This window comes from Emys orbicularis (genome assembly GCF_028017835.1).
Source record: "Emys orbicularis isolate rEmyOrb1 chromosome 12 unlocalized genomic scaffold, rEmyOrb1.hap1 SUPER_12_unloc_1, whole genome shotgun sequence".
Classification (NCBI taxonomy): domain Eukaryota; kingdom Metazoa; phylum Chordata; order Testudines; family Emydidae; genus Emys; species Emys orbicularis.
Window position 1 is genome coordinate 309,481 of NW_027045136.1, and position 16,867 is coordinate 326,347.

The following is a 16,867-nucleotide window of genomic DNA, read 5'->3' on the forward strand; positions in this document are numbered from 1 at the left end:
GAGATGCGAGACGAGCGCCTCTCCCGGATCATCACCCGCATCCAGGCCCAATCGCGGGGGCAGCTCATGCGCATTGAGTTCAAGAAGATCTTAGAGCGCAGGTGAGAGGGGTCACGGCCCCTCCTGTGCCGGTTTGAGTGGAGCTGGGCAGGGGGCTTCCTTGGGAGACCCCGTGGAGAACTCAACTGGATGGGTCCGAGCCCCACACACTCACCCATCTGGGACCCTCGCAGAGCAGCAAAATCAGCACGGCCATTGGGGGGAACAAGTTGGTTGGGTTCCAGCGCAGGGCTTAACCTCTCTGCCTCCCAATTGCCAAGCTGTGAGCTTTGAGGATGCCCGTCAGGGCCCGGGTCACCCTCAGTGGTTCTTTCTGCTGCCATGCAGGGACGCCCTGCTGGTTATACAGTGGAACATCCGGGCCTTCATGGGGGTGAAGAACTGGCCCTGGATGAAGCTCTACTTCAAGATCAAGCCGCTCCTGAAGAGCGCTGAGACGGAGAAGGAGATGCAGGTGAGGTCAAAGGGTAGGAGCAGGGGCTGCAGTGGGCCTGGGGAACTGGATTATCTGGAAGAGCTCAGGAGACAGAGATTGGCGCTAGGCCCATGGCAATTGCATGGGGGCTAGCTCAGCTGTGAATGCTCAGGGACAGAGGTGGGCTCTAGGTCAACTGCAAGTCAGTCAGGAAAAGGAGGTGAGTTCTAGGTCAACCGTTTGCAGAGTTGGGTTCTAGGTTAATGCAACAAACTCAGGTTCTTGTTTTAATGCAACCTCTGGTGGGTTCTAGATAGACTGAAACTGCTTGGTTATGGATAGGGGCTCTCAATCAAATCCAAAATGGAGCTGTGTTCTAGGTCAGTGTGAATTGATTGGGATGAGGGACTGAGTTCTAGGTCAAATTAGCCTCTAGTGGTGTTCTAGGTCATCTGGAACTGTTTGGTTTGATAAACTGGGTTCTAGGTCACATGCAGCTCCAGCTGCATTCTAGTTCAATTGGGTCTATTCAGGTTGAGGAGCTGGGTTCTGGGTTAGCTGAAATTGGCTTCAGGAATGTGTTCTAGATCATATGACAACCAGAAGCTGGGTTTTTGGTCAACTGGAACTACCTAGGAAAAGGAGCTGATACCTAGGCCAAATGCAAGACACAACTTTGTTCTAAATCACTAAACCCTTGGCTGGGTTCTAGGTTAACTGGAACCATTTGGGGAAATTAATTCAGTTTTAGGTCAAATGTAGCTGCTCAGAAGAAAGAACTGAAGGCTGCCCAATGCAGACAGCTGCTCACCTGGGATGGTGGGTTCATTTCTGGTTTCACTCTGGCAGTGGAAATTATTTTGCTCAAGGGGAGATGGAAAAGACTGTAACTGTTTAACGTAGCTGTAGATCGGGTGGATGGACGAATATTGCAGAGGGAGGGATGGAGGGATATATGTATGGGCGGACTGATGGATGGATGGATATTACAGAGGAAGGGAGGGATAGATGTGTGGCCAGATGGATGGGTTCATAGATAAATACTGCTAGATGGGCTCATTGCTCTGGTCCAGGGTAGTGAGAAGGGGTGGGATGGGGCGATACTGGCCTATATGGGCCTTTTGGTCTAATCCTTCCCCTGCCCCTGTGCAGACCATGAAGGAGGAGTTTGGGCGCCTGAAGGAGGCGCTAGAGAAGTCGGAGGCCCGGAGGAAGGAGCTGGAGGAGAAGATGGTCTCTCTGCTGCAGGAGAAGAACGACCTCCAGCTGCAAGTGCAGGCTGTGAGTGATGTGGTTCCCTCTGCCCCAGATCCCCCCAAGACCCAGGGCCCATGTCTTTGGGTTGGGTTGGGTTAATTGATCTCATGACTGGTTGAACTGTACATGATGGGGGTCCCCACCCTGAACCCCCTTTGAGCCCCACGATCCATGGGTGAGCCCTCAGTCCTTCCCTTCCCCCATCTGTGAATGACAGGGTACTCCAACCCGATCTGAGCCCCACACCTCCCAATGGGAAGCTCTGAGCCCTGTCCCCCCAGCTTTGTATAATGGGAACCCTCCACACCAAATCTTGTCTAAGCCCCATAGTCCAATGGGGAGCTCTCAGCCCTGGCCTCCATGCCATGAGCAATGGGACCCCCATAGACCCTATGGCTGGACCCTAGCCCTAACTCTAAGATCAGAGGCCCAACACCCCCCCCACTCCCTTGACCCTTACATTTTCTCTTTCTTTCTTTCTTTCTTTCTTTCTTTCTTTCTTTCTTTCTTTCTTTCTTTCTTTCTTTCTTTCTTTCTTTCTTTCCCCCATCCTCCACTTCCACTCACAGGAGCAGGACAACCTGAATGATGCTGAGGAGCGCTGCGACCAGTTGATCAAGAACAAGATCCAGCTGGAGGCCAAGGTGAAGGAGCAGACAGAACGGCTGGAGGACGAGGAGGAGATGAATGCTGAGCTGACGGCCAAGAAGAGGAAGCTGGAGGACGAGTGCTCGGAGCTCAAGAAGGACATTGACGACCTGGAGCTGACCCTGGCCAAGGTGGAGAAGGAGAAACACGCGACGGAGAACAAGGTGAAGACATAGAAGGCATGAGTGGCTTCAAGGCTATTTGGGTTGGGTTGAGTCTCCTCAAGACTGATTGGGTGAGGCTGAGTTGCATGTCCTCAAGGTTGGTTGAGTTGAGTTTAATGCCCTCAAGGCTGGTTGTGCTGGGCAGAGTATCCTCCAGACTGGCTGGGTTGAATGTTTTCAAAGCTGGTACAGTTGAGCTGGGTTGGATTGACTGTCCTCCAGGCTGGTTGGGTCGAGTTGGCTTGAGTGACCTCAAGGCTGGTTGAGTTGGGCTGAGTTCGCACAAGGTCAGTTGGGTTGAGAAAAAAGTGAGGTATCGCATTTGGGTCCAGGCCCGTTAATCCCAGAATCCTCACATCCCAGATTCCTTCTCCACCAGGTGAAGAACCTGACAGAAGAGATGGCCAGTCTGGATGAGATAATAGCTAAACTGACCAAGGAGAAGAAGTCTCTGCAGGAAGCTCATCAGCAAGCACTGGATGACCTGCAGGTGGAGGAGGACAAGGTCAACACTCTGACCAAAGCCAAGGTCAAGCTGGAACAGCAGGCAGATGATGTGAGTATATCCCGGACCCGAAGGAGGCACTTAGCTGTAGGGAGCAGGGTCGGGGGACTCAGTAGGGGTTACTCTCCATGCACAGTCAGTGCTGACCACAGTGTCTCAGCACAGCGCTAGGGGTTGGATCGAATGCTTGGGCTGGGTGTCCTCAAGCTTGGTTGGGTTGGGTTGAATGTCCTCCAGGCTGAGTTTGGGAATGCCTGGGAGATGAAAGTTTTACCAGTAACACACCTTTTTCTCTCTCAGTTGGAGGGCTCCCTGGAGCAGGAGAAGAAGATCCGGATGGACCTGGAGCGAGCCAAGAGGAAGCTGGAAGGGGACTTGAAACTGACCCAGGAGAACATCATGGACCTGGAGAATGACAAGCAGCAGCTGGAGGAGAAACTGAAAAAGTAAGAGGGTTGTTCTTTGCACAATCCAATGTGCTCTGGAGCACAGAGGGGGATTAATCTCTCTAAATCTCTTTGCAGGAAGGAGTTTGACATCAACCAGCAGAACAGCAAGATAGAGGATGAGCAAGCCCAGGGCCTGCAGCTCCAGAAGAAGCTGAAGGAGCTGCAGGTGGGTGCCTTTCTCTTGCTCTAGAACGCCCCTCACTTCCCTTCCAGAACTAGAGACGCTGCTCTGGAATGAGCTGCATCATTTTTGTTCTAGGAGACTACCTCAATACCCGGACAAGAGACTGTCCCTTTTGGTGCCGCTCTAGCATAAGTGAGTGCTTGGGTTCTAGATGGCCATCTTAGCACCAGTCCAGAGCCGAAAGGAAATATACCTTCTGGAACCTCGTGTTTGTGCATCTCTAAAACAAAATAGTGTGTCTTGTTTCTATCATTTTCCTCTATTCCACTCTAGAACCAGAGGGTCTCTGCCTGCATGGGGTACTTTTGACATCACTCTAGAACTAGCTATAGAACTCCAATTCTAGGTTCATGCTCCCTATGCTTTGGAACCCAGATTCCCCTTTCTGGTCTAGAACACTAGGAATTCAAGATTGATCTGAGGAAACCATTTTATTTTGCTCTCTCTAGATTGAACAGGAACCCTGTGTCCTTCTGTTTCTAGAAGCCAGATTTTTAATCTGATCTAGACCATGGTGTTCTAGATGCGGATTAGGACATTGTATAACTTTACACCCATACCCACATGTTCCTGCCTACTCTAGCATGTGAGATGTTCTAGGCCTATCTAAGCCCGTGGGTCTCTCTCCGGCTGCAGGCGCGCATCGAGGAGCTGGAGGAGGAGCTGGAGGCAGAGCGCACGGCCCGGGCCAAAGTGGAGAAGCTGCGCTCGGACCTGTCGCGGGAGCTGGAGGAGATCAGCGAGCGGCTGGAGGAGGCGGGCGGCGCCACCTCGGTGCAGATCGAGATGAACAAGAAGCGGGAGGCGGAGTTCCAGAAGATGCGGCGGGACCTGGAGGAGGCCACGCTGCAGCACGAGGCCACGGCCGCCACCCTGCGCAAGAAACACGCCGACTCGGTGGCCGAGCTGGGCGAGCAGATCGACAACCTGCAGCGCGTCAAGCAGAAGCTGGAGAAGGAGAAAAGCGAGCTCAAGTTGGAGCTGGATGACATCAGCTCCAACTTGGAGCAGCTGCTCAAAGCCAAGGTGCCCCGGGGGCAGGCCGATGGAGGGGGAGGGGCCAGGGCTGGTGGAAAAGGCCAGGCTTGGAGCATTTTTTCTTCCTTGCTTTCCTTCTTTCCTTTCGTTTTCTCATTTGTTGAATTTTTTATTTGATTTGGTTTCATTTCTGTCTTTAGTTCATTTTTCTTTTTCTTTTTTCTTTTGTTCTTCGGTTCTTTTTCTTTCATTCATTTCACCTTCTTTTTCATTCTTTTGTTGTTTCATTCCTTTCTTCTTTTTTCTTTCTTTCTGTCACTCTTTTGTTATTTTTCATTTCAACTATTGTTTCTTCATTCTTGCATTTTCTCCTTCCTTTCTTCTATTCCTTTGTTCCATTTCCCTCATTCTTTAATTCCTTTGGGTTTTTTCCTTTCACTTTTTTTCCTTCTTTCATTTCTTTCTTTACTTCTTTTGTTTTTTTCTCTTTCTTTTTTCTTTAGTTCTTTCATGCATTCCTTACTCGCTTCATTTTCTTTTTCGGTTGCTCTTTGGGGGGGGGGGGAGAGGGTTGGTCCATTCTTTGTTCATTCATTCCCCCACGTCTCCCCCTCCCCGCCCAGGTCAGCCTGGAGAAGCTCTCCCGCACGCTAGAGGACCAGACGGCCGAGCACCGGGCCAAACTGGAGGAGACACAGCGAGCACTGAATGACACCAGCACCCAGAGAGCCAAACTGCAGACAGAGAATGGTGAGGCCCCTCCCTCAACCGCATAGGGGCTCTGCCCCCCGTCCTAATGTTCATCTTAACTCTAACCCCAATCTGAGCCCTACCCCAACTGTTACCTAGGTCTAGCACCAGCTTTAACTACTCGTCCTAAACCCAGCCACCATCGTAACCCAGTAACCCTGATTGTACCCCGACCCTAACCCCCTAACCCTGATTATACCCTGACCCTAACCCACTAACCCTGATTGTACCCCGACCCTAACCCACTAACCCTGATTGTACCCCCGACCCTAACCCAGTAACCCTGATTATACCCCTGACCCTAACCCACTAACCCTGATTATACCTCGACCCTAACCCAGTAACCCTGATTATCACTGTAAGCTTGACCCAACCTTTGCCCTACCCCATGCAGGTGAACTGTCCCGCCAGCTAGAGGAGAAGGAGGCCCTGATCTCCCAGCTGACCCGGGGCAAACAGTCCTACACCCAGCAGATGGAGGACTTAAAAAGACAGCTGGAGGAGGAAACCAAGGTGATATGATAGCAGGGGTCTGCATGTCAAGAGTGAGGAGCACTGGTAGAGCTGGTGGGGAAGAGCCCAGAGCTGGGCTAGCCGGGGCTACGGGTCGGCTGTGATGGGCACCAGCAGGGCTGGGGGGGGGGTCAGGGCTGGGCTAGCAGGGGGCTGCGGGTTGGGAGTGAGGGGCACTGGCAGAGCTGGGGGGGGGCAAGGCTGGACGGGCAGGGGCTGTGGGTCGGGAGTGAGGGGCACCGGCAGAGCTGCGGGGGGCAGGGCTGGGCTAGCAGGGGGCTGCGGGTCGGGAGTGAGGGGCACCGGCAGAGCTCTTTGTCCCCCACCCCAGACGAAGAACGCCCTGGCTCACGCGCTGCAGTCAGCCCGGCATGACTGCGACCTGCTGCGGGAGCAGTACGAGGAGGAGATGGAGGCGAAAGCCGAGCTGCAGCGCTTGCTCTCCAAGGCCAACTCCGAGGTGGCGCAGTGGAGAACCAAGTACGAGACGGATGCCATCCAGCGGACGGAGGAGCTGGAGGAGGCCAAGTGAGTGGCGGGCGGAGCCGTGGTGGGTGGGGGAGGAGGGGGAATGCTCCAGGGTCAGTCATGCTCCCGTTCCTTTTCCCAGCCTCTCGGCTTGTGTGCCTTCTTCTTACCGGCTTTTCTCCTTGTGTTCTTGCTTCTTTTCATTCTTTGGGTTTTTTCATTCCTTCTTTTGTAACCTTCTTTCTCTTTCCTTCCCCCGTCATTCTTACATCCTTTCTTCCCCCTCTCCCTTATTTCTGTCCTCATCTCTCGCTCTCCATCTCTCCCGCCCCTTTTTCCTGGTGAGCGCCCCCCGCTCGGCCCAGGACAACGGGGTTCTCAGGTGCTTCCTCTAACAGGGAAGCTTTTGGCTCGGGTTATATTTTCACTTGCGGCATATAAGACGAGCAAAAAGCTTGTTGGTTGGAGGAGAGACCCCCACCCCCACGTGTCCTCCACCCACGGTACCAGCACTAAGGTAGGTAGCCCTTCTTGAAAAGTTAGCCAGACTACCCTATGGAACTTAGAGTTCATTCTAAATCAGTATAGACCAATCCTCTGGAATGTCAGAGAATATCAGAGAAACCTCACTGCTTCTTTCACCTGTGCTCAGGAAGTTTTAAGCTGGGAGATTTGTTCTAGAATAACAGGTTGAATCTGTGTGGCTCTTCTGGAAATCAGTCCTAGAACAGTCTAGAACATCAGATACAAGGTCCAGGCCCGACCCTTGTAGGCTCCCTGATCTGCACGTAATGATGGGCCCTTGGAGCTTTGGTCTAGAGCAGGGGTCGGCAACCTTTCAGAAGTGGTGCGCCGAGTCTTCATTTATTCACGCTAATTTAAGGTTTCACGTGCTAGTAATACATTTTAACGTTTTTAGAAGGTCTCTTTCTATAAGTCTTTAATATATAACTAAACTATTGTTGTATGTAAAGTAAATAAGGTTTTTAAAATGTTTAAGAAGCTTCATTTAAAATTCAATTAAAATGCAGAGCCCCCCGGACCAGTGGCCAGGACCCGGGCAGCGTGAGTGCCACTGAAAATCAGCTCGCGTGCCGCCTTCGGCAGAGGTGCCATAGGTTGCCTACCCCTGGTCTAGAGCATTCTACACGGCCATCTAGAGAACCAGTGCTGGGATCCAGGCCAAACCTCATGGACTCTTTCATCTGCCCCCAGCAGGCTCTCATTTGCCCTAGAATCTTAAAGAGGAGGTTCGGCAGATCCACCCTGGGGAAGGTCTAGAATGGTCTAGATCTTCCTTTAGAACCTCAGGGAGGGAGGTACAGGCCAAGCCTGCAGCCCTACCAATTCACGCTCAATTGGAGCCATGTGGGATGGCTTGGCCTCTGATCTTGAACCTCAGAGAAAATTCTAGCTGCCCTGCTCCAAAGTGAGTCTAGAAAGGTGTGAACAGATGAGAGATGGGAGTGCTCCATGCTGGGATGGTCTAGAGCCTTAGACAGGAGACCAGAGTTGGTTTTTGTCTAGAATGGTCTAGAGTGTAAGGATCCAATGCACTGGGCCAGTGTCTCAGGGATTTTCTGCTGGGAACCCCCTGTAACTCCAAGCCCAGAGGAGAGGGAAAGGGGTTAGGCCCCTCCCTGGTGACCGATGGTGTCTGTCACCCTCCGGTGGCAGGAAGAAGTTGGCGCAGCGGCTGCAGGAGGCGGAGGAGGCTGTGGAGGCCGTGAACGCCAAGTGCTCGTCACTGGAGAAGACCAAGCACCGGCTGCAGAATGAGATCGAGGACCTGATGGTGGACGTGGAGCGGTCAAACGCCGCCGCAGCCGCCCTGGACAAGAAGCAGAGAAACTTTGACAAGGTGGGGCTGGGGGAGAGAGAGAGAGAATACAAGAGGAAGGAAGGAAGGAAGGAAGGAATGATTTAAATAGAAAAAAGGAAAGAAGGAATACCATAGAGCAAAGAAAGAACGAATGCAATGAGTCAAGGAACAAAGGAAGAAAAGAATGAAATTGAGCCAAGGAGAAAAAGCAAGCCGAGGGCACAATGAAGGAAAGAAATAGGGCAAAGAAACAACAAAGGAATGAAGGAAGGAAATAATGAAATAAAGCAAAGAAAGAGAATAAAATTGAGCCAATAAATGAATGAAATAGAGTCAAGGAAGAAATAAATACAGCAATGACAGAAAGGGAAAAAAAGGTTTATGAAAGAATGCAGGAAATAGCACAAATAGGAATTAAGATTAAAGCAAAAGAAAGAAAGAAAGAAAGAAAGAACTAGGTTTGGCAGATTTCTATTTTTATTTTCGTATAATTTCAACAGATAATGTTGCTGTTTATTGTTAAGCTTTTTTTAGTCAATTTAAATTTTCGCAGTGGCCACAAAATTATGGGGTTTTAATGTTTTTTTTATTTTGAATTGATTTAAATGTTGCTGGAAATCCTGGCGAGGTCAGACAATTGGGGCCGGGTGGAAAAGTCGGGTGACTGTCATTATCTAACGGCAACAAACGTCTTGCAATACCAAAATTTAGAGCTTTCTGACCATTAAAACACACACTGGCAACGTCATGTGGCAAATCAGACAAAGTCAGTAGCCTGAAATAATTTCCAAAGCCGGGTTTTTCTTACTTTGCCTGTCTGCAAATTTTGATTGTTATCGATGGAAATATTTTTTCATGAGTGGGTGCGTCTGCGGCGAAATCAAAGCTCCCGACGCTGACCGATAAAAAGCCAATCCTTCCGAGCCACAGAGAGAGAGAGAGAAGGGGGCAGTGAACAAAGACAGGGAGGAGGAGGAGAGAGAGAAGGGGAAAGAGATCTTGGGGGAGGAGAGGGCTCATCCATTGGGGTGACTCTCTCACCCCCCACCCCACCCCCCAGATCCTGTCCGAGTGGAAGCAGAAGTTCGAGGAGTCGCAGACGGAGCTGGAGTCGTCGCAGAAGGAGGCGCGGTCACTCAGCACCGAGCTCTTCAAGCTGAAGAACGCCTACGAGGAGTCGCTGGAGCATCTGGAGACCTTCAAGAGGGAGAACAAGAACCTACAGGGTGAGACTCCCCAGCCCACTCCCCGGCACCCCCTGCCCCCGCTCCCTGCAGCACAGCGCCCTCTGGCCCCACGCTGGGGTAGGACAATCTCCCACCCTAGCCATGACCCGCCTCCGGCTTAGCGCGGTCTCTCTCCCCCCGCAGAGGAGATCTTGGACCTGACGGAGCAGCTGGGTGAGGGAGGCAAGAACCTGCATGAGCTGGAGAAGGTGCGGAAGCAGCTGGAGGCCGAGAAGATGGAGCTGCAGGCGGCGCTGGAGGAGGCTGAGGTGAGGGGCACAGCCGAGCACCCCTTCCCAGAGCCGCGTGGGGGTCAGCCGGGAACCACCCCCCAGCGCCGTCAGCCGAGCACCCCTTCCCAGAGCCGCGTGGGGGTCAGCCGGGAACCCCCCCAGCGCCGTCAGCCGAGCACCCCTTCCCAGAGCCGCGTGGGGGTCAGCCGGGAACCCCTTCCCAGAGCCGCGTGTGGGTCAGCCGGGAACCCCCCCCCCCAGCGCCGTCAGCCGGGAACCCCTTCCCAGAGCCGCGTGGGGGTCAGCCAGGAACCCCCCCCCAGCGCCATCAGCCGAGCACCCCTTCCCAGAGCCGCGTGGGGGTCAGCCGGGAACACCCCCCCCCAGCGCCGTCAGCCGGGAACCCCTTCCCAGAGCCGCGTGGGGGTCAGCCAGGAACCCCCCCAGCGCCGGCTCAGTTGGTCTGTCTGTCTGCTCTTCCAGGTCATCATTCTCCATCTTCAGTGGCTCATTCTTTCTTTCTCTGTCCTCTTTTTTCTTGTATTCCTTCTGTCGTGGGCAAGCGCACCCCATCCCCTCTTGGGATGGGTGAGGGTCATTATCTCCCCATGGCTGAGTCCATACGATCACCCCTTTGTCACGGCCTCACAGGACTTGTGCTCTCTTGGCCCCGTGCGGTCCCTGGGGGGAACCCCCTTCAGAGCCACAGCCCTTCTCGGGGGCCCACTCTCTCTCGGGGGTTAAGCTGTCGGCCCCTCCGCCTCCTGGAACCGCACCTCTCTGAGCCTTAGCACGCCTGTCGCCCGCCTGGGCCCCCTCAGGGAGTCCACTCGCTCTGGCCCCCGGGGCCTCCACGCCCAGAGGGAATAATGCAATCCTGATTGCTAGACCGGAGCGACTCTCAGCCGGCGTAAAACAGGGGGGTTTAGCGAATGTCTGAACCCAGCACAGGAAACTCTCCGGGCCCTCGGGCCTAGCAACCCTCAGCACATCTAGTTCTCCCCTGCATCCAGGGGGGCTCTGGCTGCTCTCTCTCCCCAGCCCAGAGACCCCCTCCTTCCTGCCGAGGCATCATATATCACCAGCCCCAACAGCTCCTCCCCTGTCCTTTGTCTTCCGGCCCAGGTAAACAGGTCGCTGGGGCCCTCTCTCTTCCGTCCTTTGTTCCCCTCTGGCTGGAATTGGTTGGTCAGGTCACCGGGGTCCTCTCTCCTCAGCCCTTTGTCCTCCCACTGGCCAGAACCAGCTGACTGCCAAGCTGGGGTGAGCCTCTTAGTCTCCAGGTCACCAGTTGTTAGGGATCCCCATCTCCAGGCCGTTGTCCGGGGGTCCCGGCTGCCAGGTGAGGTCACACCTGGTCCTCTGCAACAACAACCCCTCTCCCACCACCTTGTTAAACATGCAGCACACAGGGAAACTGAGGCACGCACACGCTATTCATGTAAAACACTACAATAATCCCCATCTTTGTCACACCCTTGTTTGGGATAGTGGGACTTAGGGGTAAAAGTCAACATGGCTGCTCTCTCTCAGCGCTGTGTGGCCTAGCAGCAGAGTCAGTAGTGCTGCCCTGTTCGGCAGAGCTGTGTGGCCTAGCGGCCGGTCAGGGAAGTGGGCTGCCACCTAGAGGTGCGTGGTGGCCGGGTAGGGGGACCCGGACCCTCCCTGCTCCACCGATTCCCAGCTCAGGGTCCTGGCAGTGGCAAGGGCGCTCTCCACTGGGTCAGCGGGGGATCTGCCCAAAACACGCTCACACCACTCAGCACAATGACTAGTCCCCCTGAGCTACTTCCTGCCCTGTCCCTGGGGCGGTGGTCCTGGCGTCTCGGGGCTCCTCGGTCTCTGCGGCTCTCAGCAGCTCCGTCACTTCTTGGGCATCCTCCCGGGTCTCGGCGACTCTGGCTGGAGCCTGCAGTGTGCAACCTCCCCCTTCCGCGGTCAGCCCTGAATGAGCCGAGCTGCTCCCTTTTATACCTAGTCTCCAGCTGGAGCATGCCCAGCAGGGCCGAGGGGGCGTGGCCTCCTGGGCCCAGAGAGTTCACATTTGCAGTACCAGTGCGAGGCAAATGCACCCCATCACACCTTCATTTATTCCTCTTTTCATTGGTTGGTTCATTTTTTCTTTCCCTACCTCATTTTTCACTCATTCTTTCCCTCGTTGTTTCATTCCTGCTTTCATTCACTGATTCTTTCTTCCTTTCATGTATTAATTCATTCCTTTCCATGTCTCGTTTCATTCTTTCCGTTTCCTTTTTACATCTTTGTCTCCATTTTGTCCTTTCTTTCTCTCTTCTGCATTCTTCCTTTTTTCACTTCTACGTCTGTTTCTTTCTTTCATTTCTACATTTTCTTTCATCTCCATTAAATTCTCTTCCTTCCCTTATGTCTTAATCTCTCTCTCTCTCTCTTTTCTCTAACTCATTCATCCTCCCTCCCCCCCCCCCCCACCCCCCAGGCCTCTCTGGAGCACGAGGAGGGGAAGATCCTGCGGGCGCAGCTGGAGTTTAACCAGTTCAAGGCGGATTTCGAGCGGAAGCTGGCGGAGAAGGACGAGGAGATGGAGCAGGCCAAGCGCAACCACCTGCGGGTGGTGGATTCGCTGCAGACCTCGCTGGACGCCGAGACCCGCAGCCGCAACGAGGCGCTGAGAGTCAAGAAGAAGATGGAGGGCGACCTCAACGAGATGGAGATCCAGCTGAGCCACGCCAACCGCATGGCGGCCGAGGCTCAGAGCCACCTCAAGGCCGCTCAGACCCAGCTCAAGGTAACAGGGCCTCCAGGGGGAAGAGAATGGGGCCTTTTCCCTCGGCGGGGAAGCTCCCACCTGGCCCCAGGGCAGGGGATATGCTGGCTGGTGGGGGCGGTCTCCTGTAGCCCTACATGTTTGTGCCCACAGGACTCCCAGCTGCAGCTGGATGACTTTATCCGGGCCAACGAGGACCTAAAGGAGAACATTGCCATTGTGGAGCGGCGGAACTCCCTGCTGCAGGCCGAGCTGGAGGAGCTGCGGGCCGTGGTGGAGCAGACGGAGCGTGCCCGGAAACTGGCCGAGCAGGAGCTGATAGAAGCCAGCGAGAGAGTCCAGTTGCTCCACACCCAGGTGAGAGAGATGGGGACCCCCTGACTCCCCCATCTTGGAGCTCCCTTTCCCCCAATCTCCTGTCCTTGGGACGCCCTGCAGAGATCTGTCATCTAGAGCACTCATTCACTGCAGCAGGCGTGACCTAGAATGTCATGCTCCAGAGCAGCCACATCTAGAATTCTGTCTGCCCGGGAGCATGGATGGTGGGTCTGTGGTTCTCCAGGATGATGATCTATACTGCCAGCACCCAGCTCATTTCTCCAGCACAAAAATCCACTCACTCTAGAATAGCTGCCTAGAACATTGGTGTGTCTGTGCTTGGAGCTCCATCATGATCTAGAACACAGTTCAGTGTCCCTGTAAGGGCCCCCCCCCCCGTTCCCATGCAGCTCTGGATCCTGGTTCCAGGTGGATTCCAGGTGCTCTTCCAGAAAGAAGACCTAGAACAGGGGACAGAGATCTTGATAACTGGATGACACCTTGTTTCTTGGTCATCCTGACCCCCCCTTGTGTTCCTCTAGAACACCAGCCTGATCAACCAGAAGAAGAAGATGGAGGTGGATCTGTCCCAGCTGCAGACAGAGGTGGAGGAGGCCGTGCAAGAGTGCAGGAATGCCGAGGAGAAGGCCAAGAAAGCCATCACTGACGTGAGTGTGAGGGAATGGGACACGAGGTCTTTCCCCTCTAGGGGGCACCAGCTCCGATCTAGTCCCAGGGTGGGGGTACTGGCTGGCTCAGGGGGGCAGGGAATGACTCTTCTTTCTGGCCGGCAGGCGGCGATGATGGCGGAGGAGCTGAAGAAGGAGCAGGACACCAGCGCCCACCTGGAGCGGATGAAGAAGAACATGGAGCAGACCATCAAGGACCTGCAGCTGCGGCTGGATGAGGCCGAGCAGCTGGCCCTCAAGGGCGGCAAGAAGCAGCTGCAGAAGCTGGAGGCGCGTGTCCGGGAGCTCGAGAACGAGCTGGAGTTGGAGCAGAAGCGCAACGTGGAGAGCATCAAGGGCATGAGGAAGTGTGAGCGCCGCATCAAGGAGCTCACCTACCAGGTACCTGGGGGCTGGGGGTTATGTGCATCTAGAAAAAGCCCTTCTCCAGAAGCCCTACTCCAGGCAGTTTTCTCCTGATCTAGAACATATACTCCAGGTGGTATTCTCCTGCTTCTAGATCATTGCTCCTAGTTCCAGCATTGAGGGGCAGGACCCCTGCAGTGCTCTTCAGTCTTCCTGGGGGAAGGGAGGACAGCAGCAAAGAGCATTCCTTTGCTCCTGTTCTGGAGCGAGTAGTCTACAACGCCGTCTCGGTTCCAGAGCCAAAGACACTGTACTCAGAGTGGGTCCTTCCATTCTGAAAGAGGCTTTTCCGTGGAGATGGATGACACTGCCTAGAACAAGCCAAGCACCCTGTTCTAGAATAGAATTCTAGAATGCTGTGGTGGTTCTAGAACCAAATATCAGCACCCACCTGCTGCCATGTCCCCAGTGGGTCTCTTTTATTCTGAAGGGACTTGCCCATGTGGCGGGGGGAAAGGTCTGTGTGTGAAGAACAGCCCAAGTCTGGGCCTTCTGGGTCTAGAACAGAACTTTAGAACCCATCTTGCTTCTAGAATCAAAAAATAAGTTCCCACTGCATCTTTCGTTCTCAGGCGCTTTCCCCCTGGGAAGACAAGTTTGAGTCTGGAGTCATTCTCTAGGCCTTCTTGCTCTTAAACTTGAACTAAAAGGCCTGATTCCCTGGCCCCCTCTGATCTAGAGCCAGGACCTACTGCCTGACCACCCACCCTTCCCTTCTAGAATCAGACTCTAGACCCTCCCCACATTAACCCTTCCCCCCTGACGTCCGGCTCTGCATAAGTCCCCCATCTGATCTAAAGCCCATTCTAGAATTAGAGAAAAGGACCATTTTCTAGATGGCCTTTCCATTCTAGATGGGGTCTGGAGATTGGAGCCTAGATGGTTTCCAGATGGCATTGGATACTCCACGGCCAGAGAGGTCAGGGGTGACAGGGATGCTGTTATCCTAATGCTTCCTCCACCGTCCCCGTCTCTCTCTCTCCCCCTCTGTCCTCAGACCGAGGAGGATAAGAAAAACCTGATGAGACTCCAGGACCTGGTGGACAAACTCCAGATGAAGGTCAAAGCCTACAAGAGGCAGGCGGAAGAGGCGGTGAGTATCCGACCTTCCAGCTCAGCCCCTTGGCCCAGTCTGTCCAGGCTCCCTCTCCCCTCATTGGCCATTCATCCCAGCCAATCCTGCCTCCCCCCTCTAAACCAGGGCCTGCTTGTGTTCACTGAGTATCCAGTGGTGGGAAGTTCCTCAGGCAAACATATTAATTTTTTTGGGGGGAGGGGGTTGTTCTCTGTGTCAACTCCCACTGGGGCAGAAGCCAGGCAGGTGCAGGGGAGGGAGGGATGAATGGGTGGATAGTTGAGTGGGGAGGGAGATGGATGGACAGGTTGACGGATGAGAGAATGGATGGGTCTAATCTGTTAGTACCCATTCCTGCTCTTATCTGCTGCAAATCCAGTAGCAGGCAGTTCCACACGTTAACACAATCCATTTGTTCTCTATGCCCCCAGTGAGGCAGGGACATTCCCCTCCTCTGCAGGGCAGTACCCAGGTAGGTGCAGGGTCCTGGCCATGCTGAACTCTGGGCTGCGCTGCAGACCCAGTAGCGGGCAGTTCCACAGGGTAACACCCCGGTTTCTCTCCCCCGGCAGGAGGAACAAGCCAACACCAACCTGGCCAAGTTCCGGAAGGTGCAGCACGAGCTGGACGAGGCGGAGGAGCGAGCCGACATCGCCGAGTCCCAGGTCAACAAGCTGCGGGCCAAGAGCCGCGACGCTGGGGGGAAGGTGAGCGACAGGGATGGGGGGCGGCGCTCGGTCCAGCTGGCCCAACCCAGAGACTCCAGCCCTGACCCCCACCCTGTCACACCAAGGATGTCGCTCAGCCTTTCCCTTTGTATCGCTTGGTGTTTTTCATTCCTTTTCTTTCTTACTCTATCATTCCATCTTTCTTTTTCTTCCTTTCTTTCCCTATCACTTCATCTTTCTGTCTCTCTCTCCCTATCACTCCTTATCACTCCATCTTCCTTTCTTTCTTTCTCTGTCCCTCCATCTGTCTTTATCACTCCATTTTTTCTCTGTTATTCCATCTTTTTTCTCTCTCTCACTCTCTTTTTCTTTCTTTCCTTCCTTCTCTCTCAGTCTTTCCTCTCTGCTTTTTCTTCCAGAAGCTCCATGATGAGGAGTGAAGGGGCCCAATTTTCCAGATCGTGGCTGGGAACCTCCTACCCCCTCCCCACCCGACCCCCCAAGACTGGGCTTAATAACGTAACGTTAATAGAGAGTCATTAATAAAGTGGAACAGCAAACTTCTGATCCTAGTGTCACAGCGCCCCATTCCTGCAGCCCAAGGGCTCCTCCCTCACCCAGTGTCAGGCGCTCCTCCCCACTGGAGAACCCAGGTGTCCGGGCCCTTCTCCCAACTTCTCAAGTGTCACCGCCCCCCCTGCTGGAGAACACAGGTGTCCAGGCCTCTGCAGGCTCCCTTCCCTAACCAATGTCACGGCGCCCCCTGCTGGAGAACCCAGGCATCTGGGCCACGCCCAGCTATTCAGATGCCCCTTGGTGGCCAGTGGGCATGTTACATGCCGCTTGCAGCTCCCAATAACCACACAGGGCCCATATAAGGTATATAGGACCAGACCACATTTTACTGTATGAGGGAGGACGACTGAGTCCTTTTTCGGGGTGGGGGGACACCACATACATTTCAGGGTTCAGGGTGGGGGACGTCAATACAGAGACAACGATCTGGCAATTCCCAGTCCCGGAGCGCATCAGGCCACAATAGAGACGTATAGACATGCACCCCCCCATCCAACAGCCCCCTCAAAAAAGAGGGTAACCTTGCCCCCTGCCAGAGGAGGGTTAGAGGGAACCCCAGGGGCCCAGAGTCTATGGAGGGGGGGAAAGGTCTGCTTCTCTCTTATTTACAGCTGGGGGGAAGCATGCTGTGAAATTTTGGGGTGAATTTGAGAGGGGGTATCACAGTCAGTTTGGGGTTGATTCCCCGCTTGGAAATTTTGGGGTGAATGCTGCTGATTTG

The 16,867-nt window shown here is 54.1% G+C and overlaps 1 protein-coding gene across 2 annotated transcripts in view; it reads left to right on the plus strand.

Moving 5' to 3' along the window:
* LOC135894801 (myosin-6) overlaps nt 1-16,010 on the plus strand; it is a 35,107-nt gene extending 19,097 nt beyond the window's left edge. For both annotated transcript variants that reach the window (XM_065422894.1, XM_065422895.1), the window contains exons 19-39: nt 1-101; nt 388-514; nt 1,628-1,756; nt 2,302-2,544; nt 2,924-3,100; nt 3,350-3,495; nt 3,574-3,664; nt 4,319-4,708; nt 5,284-5,410; nt 5,805-5,923; nt 6,255-6,451; nt 8,069-8,252; nt 9,274-9,439; nt 9,584-9,708; nt 12,128-12,436; nt 12,569-12,772; nt 13,276-13,401; nt 13,528-13,803; nt 14,825-14,920; nt 15,475-15,609; nt 15,990-16,010. The exon at nt 1-101 is cut by the window's left edge and continues 36 nt beyond it. In XM_065422894.1, coding sequence (XP_065278966.1) covers nt 1-101; nt 388-514; nt 1,628-1,756; nt 2,302-2,544; nt 2,924-3,100; nt 3,350-3,495; nt 3,574-3,664; nt 4,319-4,708; nt 5,284-5,410; nt 5,805-5,923; nt 6,255-6,451; nt 8,069-8,252; nt 9,274-9,439; nt 9,584-9,708; nt 12,128-12,436; nt 12,569-12,772; nt 13,276-13,401; nt 13,528-13,803; nt 14,825-14,920; nt 15,475-15,609; nt 15,990-16,010 — 3,489 coding nt within the window. The remainder of the gene's footprint in view (nt 102-387; nt 515-1,627; nt 1,757-2,301; nt 2,545-2,923; nt 3,101-3,349; nt 3,496-3,573; nt 3,665-4,318; nt 4,709-5,283; nt 5,411-5,804; nt 5,924-6,254; nt 6,452-8,068; nt 8,253-9,273; nt 9,440-9,583; nt 9,709-12,127; nt 12,437-12,568; nt 12,773-13,275; nt 13,402-13,527; nt 13,804-14,824; nt 14,921-15,474; nt 15,610-15,989) is intronic.
* The last annotated feature ends 857 nt before the right edge of the window (nt 16,011-16,867 follow it).